Source organism: Carassius gibelio, chromosome A12, assembly GCF_023724105.1.
Source record: "Carassius gibelio isolate Cgi1373 ecotype wild population from Czech Republic chromosome A12, carGib1.2-hapl.c, whole genome shotgun sequence".
Lineage (NCBI taxonomy): Eukaryota > Metazoa > Chordata > Actinopteri > Cypriniformes > Cyprinidae > Carassius > Carassius gibelio.
The window spans coordinates 17,525,191-17,533,602 of NC_068382.1; the positions used below are offsets into that span (position 1 = coordinate 17,525,191).

Genomic DNA, 8,412 nt, shown 5'->3' on the forward strand with positions numbered 1-8,412 from the left:
GTTTATGAAGTTTATTAGTATTTAGATTTTTTTGCACCCTCAGATTCCAGATTTTCAAATAGTTGTATCTCCTATATATCCTATATATATATATATATATATATATATATATATATATATATATATATCCTAATGAACCATACCTCAAAGGAAAGCTTATTTATTCAGGTTTCAGATGGTGTATAAATCTCAATTTTGTAAAATTGACACTTAAGACTGGTTTTGTGTCCAGGGTCACATTTCTTGAATATGGAATGTTCTTGTGGCTAAGTTGTAGAGCATTGCGTTAGCAGTATAAAAGGTCATGGGTTCAATTCCAAGGGAACACACATACTGATAAATAATAAAAAAAAAATGTTTATAGCCTGAATGCTTTGGATAAAAGCGTCTGCTAAATGCATATATGTAAATATGGGTAAACTGAAACTGCCTTTCCCATAATTTTTTTTCTGTCATCTTTCATAACAGTTTCTCTGTCACCCTGCACCTCTATTCCACTCTACACTGTGTTTATCAGGGCTTTGTCGCTGCTGCTAGCTGAAAGCTCCTTCCTCTTGAACAATGTGCAGATTTGCAAGGTCAGCCATGCACTTCACAGAAACCCGATACCCCTTTACGCCTCTGTGTGAGTGTACGGGAAGTCACAGGGGGTAACTGTTTGTGCTCAGTGACATGGGACATGCTGAATCATAGAGGGACACTTGCGTAGGCTGGAAAATTACGGGGGTGAGGTGGTCACACTACACTTGAATATGCACAGACATTTATTTTTTAGTTGCAACTTGCATACCAATGTATCCATTTGATTAACTTATATTTTTGCCCGACAGAAGACCTGGCTACCTGAAAAAAAAAAAAAAAAAAAAGTTGCTTATAGGCATAGCTCACCCCAAAATGAGCATTAATTCACTTTCAGGCCATCCAAGATGTGGATGAGTTTGTTATTTTTATTTTTTATTTTTTTAATTGCAACAGATTTGGAGAAATTTAGCATTGCATCACTTGCTCACCAATGAATCTGAGACAGTGAATGGGTGGAATCAGAATGATAATCTAAACAGCTGATAAAAACATCACAATAATCTTGTGAAGTGAAAAGCTGCATGTTTATAATAAATCCATTAAGGTGTTTTTAACATAAAACTGATGTTATCTAAAATACCATTCTTCTATCCATAATATTGCTTTCTCCATTAAAAAAAAAGTCATTTTGTATGAATCATGAGTGAAATATGCACAGGTCAAGCACCATTTACAAGCGAAAACAGTCCAAAAATGTTGATGTGAGAGGACAACGGGATGGACTAAGGGGCTTTGTCCATAATTATGGATTAAGGATACACAGCTTTTCACTTCACAAAGCATTCAATTATTGTTTTTATTAGCTTTTTGGACTCTCATTCTGACATTCTGATGTGGCTGATCCGAGATGAGCTGGAACAAATAAGTGCAAGACTTGTAGTGCATATTTTAAAATCATAATTTATTATTGATTTAAAACAAAAGGGTTAGGGTGGTACATCATTTCCCTTTGCCTATATTCTCCCGTTGGAGTCCAAATTAATTCTGCATGGTTAAAGTGTAATGTGACCGCATCATTTTTTTATCACCCACATTTTAAACCTGCTAAGCAAATTTACATTTCACAGAAGAAGCTTGGCAGACTACAAATAAAAGCTGCGCCGTGCTGTTGAAAGGATGTGAAGGCAAGAGATATGGTAGCCAAATTGAATTTCACAACAAGGGAAACCATCACTCAAAAAGCCCTCCATAGTCAGCTGTTGAGCTTCTCTGCTTGCAGGGGAGCTGGAGTAGTTCTCCAGAAGACGTGGTGATCACTTCCTCCTTCAGGAAAAGCAGACCCCATAAGCATGTTTGTCAGTCACCCTACGACAATTGTACAATTTGATAAACACAAGTTCCAGCTTACCTTATGGAAGTCAATGAGGTCAGCTAAGGTGGCGTGACGGTTCTGGTCTACACCTAGGAAGCTGTAAAAATCACCCGATGCGTCAATGAGGAAGTGCTTAAAGCCTGAGGTGGTGCGGTAGGACAGCGTGTAGCCCCAGATCCGTTCGCTCACTCTGACCAAGAAACAGCCATCTGCCGCATTCACTAGCAAAGCCTCTGAATCCTGCCGTGATATTATTCCTGCAGAGGCAGGAGACGGGTGACAGTGAGAAAGACAGATGGAGAGCCGGAGAAGGGATGAGGCAGAGTGATAGACGGGACGAGGGAGATATGGAGAGAGATTGAGTGAGAGTGCAGGTGTTGTGCTCTGATCTTAGAGCGAAGCTGGCAGCACTCTTGTGTTTCCTGGTCGAATAGCATCACTCAAATAGTCGTTAATCTTATCATTTTCCAATCAGAGGCCACACACTGGGGCTCCAATAATCCTGGCACAAGTGCTGAATTATTGAGTTTTTCTGTCTGCCTGTTTTTTCCCCTTTCGGTCTCTTTCATTATAATTTTTTCGATTTAATCAATGTCTTTCCTTCATTGCAACCACTAAACTACTGCTCGTTTCCACTAAACTTCGGAGTCTATTTCCTAAAAATACATCAGAGGCTGTTTTATGCGACTCCTGTCAACATTGCCCCACTGCTCTGAACTCTTTGACGTGCAGCGTCAGCAGTATCCTAGTGCGGTCAAACGTTGTAATGTTACTTGAAGTTCAAACTATTTCAAATCCAACTTCAGCTGACCCTGTTTCCCACTGACCTTTTGAAGCGCAGTCAGTGGTTAACAGACAGTTTTCATGATGTGTCTGCAATCTTTTATAGTCTTTTTCAACCTTTTTTTTTTTTTTTTTTTTGCTTTCCACCTATGCTTGTAATTTTTCATTCAAGATTTGGCCTCTTTCATCTATTATTTAAAAAAAGAAATCAATTTAATGTTTGCTTGTGGAATAATTCATTTCTGTTAAAAAAAAGTCTTTAAAAGAATTACTGACCCCAAACTTAAATTTTTCATACTTTTTGCTGTTATGCAATGTTTATTTGCTAATAATTTTTCAGAAATTGTCAGTATTTCTGTGTTCCGTCATTTTACTCAGCAATATGTCAAATGTGATGCATCCTTTCCTTTGATAGTTTATTGTGTTCGTTTTAATGTTAGTTTGCAAAATCATCCTTCCATGACACTGTCTACTTCTTGTGTGGAGGTCAGAGCATGCTGCTTTTATTAAAGCCTGATGTGAGCTGTGAAAAAGCCTTAGGAAAGTTCTAGCTGTCTTTACCGTGGAACCAGGGTGCGATGGTGTTGCTACTTCGCTCATATCCAGCTCGTCTTGGTCTCTGCTCCTCTTTAAACCAGCGGATAATGGACTCACGAGAGTTCGGTCTGGGTGGATGAATCCAAACTGGGCTGAAAGGCAATGGAAGACAGTATTGTGATAGTCAGCATGCAAATCTATCATTATTTCTTTTCACTTTATTCTGCCATTGAAGACCAGAGTATGTAATTTACTTAGATAACTTCTTGTTCCATAAAACAATATCACACTCGCAAAAATATAAATGGGTTATGGTCGAGATAATTTATTATTGATTTGATTATTGATTTTACCATTCTGTGAGTGACTGTGTGACTGGACTATTGTAACGTTGGTGTTGTCTGTGCCTGTAATGGCCTGAGGGAAGTTGACCCGAGCTAGCTGCAGGTGAATGGGTGGCCTCAGCTGGAGGGGTCAGATATTCAGTGACCTCGCCGTGCTGTCGGATGTGACCAGATCTGTTCAGGTGTATCTTATGAAACAGGCCACTAAGTCCAGCCACCAGGCCCTTCTGGATGTCCCGCAGAGACTGGCGCTTATATTCATCTCTAGCCCGTCGTGCCTTGCACTTTATCTCCTCATCCGCCGTCTTGGAGCGTTGCACTATAGAAAGTGGAGTGGAATTTGAAAAGAAATGAGCTACTTTGTTTTAGAACAGCCAAACTACCCATTTTCTTTTCCCTTCTGTTTGTTCCCTCACATTGTTCCTGCCATTCTTTGTCATCTCTCTCGCTCCTCTTTTCCTCCTGCTTCAGAGAGATGTACAGCTCCTTTGCTCTTCTCTCCTCCGTTTGGTGGATTTCTTCTTCGCCTCGCTGTCTCTCTTCCTCCTCACATTTCTGTGAATAAAGGAGAAAGCATCAGCCCTTGCTAACACAAAGGCACAGAAGTTTCACCCCAGCTTGCTTTAGTTTTTTCATTTTTGGTGTCATTAAGCTGCATGCGAATATAAATGATTAATTTGTTGGACAATGTCATTAACCCAAACATCAGTGCTTTCAACCCTATTATAGATCAGGCGTTCCAATGTTGGCCTTGGGTCTCAGAGATCACTATCTACATTCTGAGAGGTCGCCATCTTTTAAATAATTCATTCTCAGAAAATGGAAAACTTAGTAATTAAGCTTAATTAACCTCAAACTCTATTATGAGACTATGATTAAAGACCTGGTTGAAGAATAAATGCAAGGACCCTTAAATATTAGGTCTTTTGCCACAACTGAGCCGTTGAGATCACAATGGTTATGCTAATTTTTGGGGGTTGTAGATTTATTATAAAGGGTGCTTTAATAGTAGTTACAATTAGTAGCAGTCACCCATGAAAAAAAATAGATTAGTGATTCTTATGTGTACATGTTAATCTAGACCAACCAGTGTTATTTTAGAAGAATTGAGATACTAATTTATTCTTTTTATTAATTTACAAATTAGTTTTGATTTTTATTTATCTGTTTTAATTTTAGATGCAATTTTAGTAATTGTAGTTTTTATTATTAATAATAATAATAATAATAATAATAATAATATGTATTTGTTTATATACTTTTTATATATTTTTATTTAAGTTTAGGTTTTAGATATTTTAGTACATAAAGTTAAACTAAAAAAAAACAAGAATTATTGTTTGGCAACTAGCTGAAATAAAATAAGTTCAAGATTTTTAATATTTGATTTTATTATATATTTTTTCAGTTAACGTTTATTTTATTTCTAGTACAAATTTGCTGTATTGATTTAGTTATAGTGTATGTACTCTATTTTTTGTTGTTGTTGTTTTACTTGTGTTGCACCGGCCAGATGTCTCATAATTAGAAATGTTTTTAGAAATGTGAGTTATACAAAATAATTTTTCATCATTTTTCAAAAGCACTATTCATGTCTTTATTTGTAAAACTTTTTAATGAGGACAAGTGTACTTCAAAATCCACTTGGCTTTATTATCTGAGTGGACAGATGGCATGATGCTGTATTTGATGTTTTGTTTAGAACTGTGTCACCCTTTCAAAAGATGCATACAGTATTCTGTGTTTTTGTCATTTACTCAAAGGAACACTCCAGCCAATCCCACCTTCAGTTCCTCTCTAATGCGATCTTCCTCTGCTTCCTGCTTGGCTGCCTTTCTGTCATCTGTCTCCTCCTTCCATTTTTCTGCCACGAATCGAGCCTTTTCCTTCGCCATGGCATCTCGAAACTTCTTTTCAATCTCTGCCTCCTTCACACGCCTCAGGAAATTCAGCAGGGGATGAGTTATGCACTTTCCATCTCCCTACACTTCTATCATTATTACCCTGACACCCCCCTCCTCGCAGCCCCCTCTCTCAATTTTTAGCTCAATCACATCTGTCAATCTTCACCCACCCCTAGTGTCCCATTGCTCCCATCCCTTCATCCTGTCCCATGGTTCTCTCACCGGAGTTCCTGTGTCTCTTGCTGGGCCTGCTTCCTTGCTCTCTCCTCCATCAGTTCTTCCACAATGTCTTCAAAGAGCTTGTCCCCTGGGGCCTCCCCCATTGCCCATACCCAAACCTCTCCATCTGAGCCCAGAAGCCACTGAATGCCTCTGCGGTCACCTGGGAAGAGACAGCAAACAACAAATATGAAAAAACAAAACAAAACAAAAAACGATTTCTTCCACTTTTAAGACCCATCAGACCGTGTTCAGATAAGATGAAGACAAAATAACACAGACAGCGCGACAAAACTGGAAGAGATTATCCTACTGGGAACCTTTGCACTGCAGTAACATGACAACTGAATAAGATAGTGTAAGAACTTTTGAAAACAAGGTAACAGTAACTGTCAGCACACACAATCAGGAAGTGATGCAGGAAGATTGCACTTGCAATATAATGTAAACCTAAATGATATAAACCTTCAGCAGATGAGCTGGCCCTATGCAGCAACATTGGTTTTGTGAAGTTTTAAAGCATTTATTATTTCTGCATTTTAATTTGGTAATGCTAATGGAACAAAATTACACACTTTAACCTCACAACACAATCTATAAAGAAATTGTTTTCTATTCCATTTGATTTAACTACTTAAAAGGGCAAAATAAAATAAACCTGTAAAATGTTTCATATAAATACTTTACAATGATGATCAAAATAAATTACTACTTTTATTCAGCAAGGATGCATTAAACTGGTCTAAAGTGACTGAAACAAAATATTTCTGTTTCAAATAAATGCTGTTCTTTTGAACTTTCTATTCATCAAAGAATACTGAAAAAATGCATCACAAAAATATTAAACAGCACAAATGTTTTTAGAATTGCTAAAAATACTAAATTATTCTTGAGCACCAAATCAGCGTATTAAAATAATTTCTGAAAGGATCGTGTGACACTGAAGAGTAATGGCTGATGAAAATTCAGCTTTGCCATCACACGATAAATTGCATTTGATAAAATAGTAAAATATAAAACAGTATTACTTTTAGTAGTACTAATATTTTGTAATAAACTGTAATTTTGATCAAATAAATGCAGCTTTGGTGGACTGACCCCAAACTTTTGAATGGTAGTGCAAAATAATTACAGTAATGGACATAACATTACAGGAAAACATTTATGTGTAATCATGCATTGCGTAATAAATTCAAAGTTTGGTTTGAAAAGTGTGCTTGAGTTATCTTTCTTTAATAAATACCACTTGGTTTGGTAAGTTGTTATTTAATGCAAAGACATTCATACATTTTTATAAGTGACTTAAATGTCAAAATACTTCCTATAACCACTTTAATAAAAACATTCATGTGTCATTTGTATAACTCATCAAATAAAGGTACAAAATGAACCTTGGACTCACTCTTTTTTTTCAAAGCATGGCTGGGGTCTCTTCTCTCCCTCTCGTTCCAGCGCCGCACCTGCTCCTCCCGAATCTTATAGAAGAGGATCTGTTTCTGTTCTTCGTGGAGTTCAGACAACAGCTCAGGTTCTATATACATATCCTGAAGAATCTGCTGCATCATCCTGACAGCCTGCCAGGTATATGTCTATCTCGACTTCTTTGACCTTTGTCTGTAGTCACCGCAGATTGCAAGTGTGTCTGTCTCTCAGGATCAATCTTCACTGGCTGAGAAAGGCCCAAGGTGTGTCCAGTGTAATGCACAACTGATGTGAAGCTCTTTAAGAGAGCGTGATATAACTGGGAGCCCTCTCCTTCCTTTCACCCTCTATTTTACATACCTCTCTGTTCAACAAGTGCTGATCATAACTGCAACCCTTCCTTTGATCTTGATCCAGGTAGGGTCTCTTTCTCTCCACTTCTCGTATGCTGCAATGGTGTTTTGTTCTTGCGTTTAGATCCTTTATGGGGTTTCATTTCACCCTTTCCCCTCTCTATCTGTCTCCTGCAGTGACCCTACAGACCAGGTGTGTCTGACACTGCTACCTGCAGCTCGAAATGTGACAGCTCGAAAAAAGAAAAAAAAAAATGTTCAGCTCCTTTGCAGGTTAAAATGTCTATTTATATCATTTTTGATGAACTGACTTGAATAGTTTTCTCTAGGCTTCACCTGTATGTCAACAATTAGCCTAATATGTCAGATTAACAAACAATATGCAAGCAATTACTCAGTGAGGTCAAATTTTGAAACAGACATACTATTGCGAAAGAAGAATTGATATTTAATTATTGATGCAATGTGAATATTTGAGATGAGTTTGTATATACAGTATGTAGAGTACAGATCAAAAGTTTGGACACACCTTCTCATTCAAAGAGTTTTCTTTATTTTCATGACTATGAAAATTGTAGATTCACACTGAAGGCATCGAAACTATGAATTAACACATGTGGAATTATATATGGAATTATATACATAACAAAACAAGTGTGAAACAACTGAAAATATGTCATATTTTAGGTTCCTCAAAGTAGCCACCTTTTGTTTTGATTACTGCTTTGCACACTCTTGGCGTTCTCTTGATGAGCTTCAAGAGGATGTCACCTGAAATGGTCTTCCAACAGTCTTGAAGGAGTTCCCCGAGAGATGCTTAGCACTTGTTGAACCTTTTGCCTTCTGTCTGCGGTTCAGCTCACCCCTAAATCTCCTCGATTGGGTTCAGGTCTGGTGACTGTGGGGGCCAGGTCATCTGGCGCAGCACCCCATCACTCTCCTTCTTGGTCAAATAG

General features: G+C 37.7%; 1 protein-coding gene across 1 annotated transcript; it reads right to left on the bottom strand.

Moving 5' to 3' along the window:
* Window positions 1-1,517: 1,517 nt before the first annotated feature.
* LOC128025782 (SH2 domain-containing protein 4B-like) lies at window positions 1,518-7,263 on the bottom strand. The gene is made up of 8 exons (XM_052612309.1): window positions 7,084-7,263; window positions 5,685-5,832; window positions 5,343-5,496; window positions 3,975-4,113; window positions 3,680-3,877; window positions 3,239-3,400; window positions 1,931-2,151; window positions 1,518-1,845 (listed from the first exon to the last, which is right to left on the bottom strand). Exons 1-8 carry the CDS (start codon window positions 7,244-7,246, stop codon window positions 1,753-1,755), a joined length of 1,278 nt encoding a protein of 425 aa, XP_052468269.1. The 5' UTR covers window positions 7,247-7,263; the 3' UTR covers window positions 1,518-1,752.
* Window positions 7,264-8,412: the final 1,149 nt, after the last annotated feature.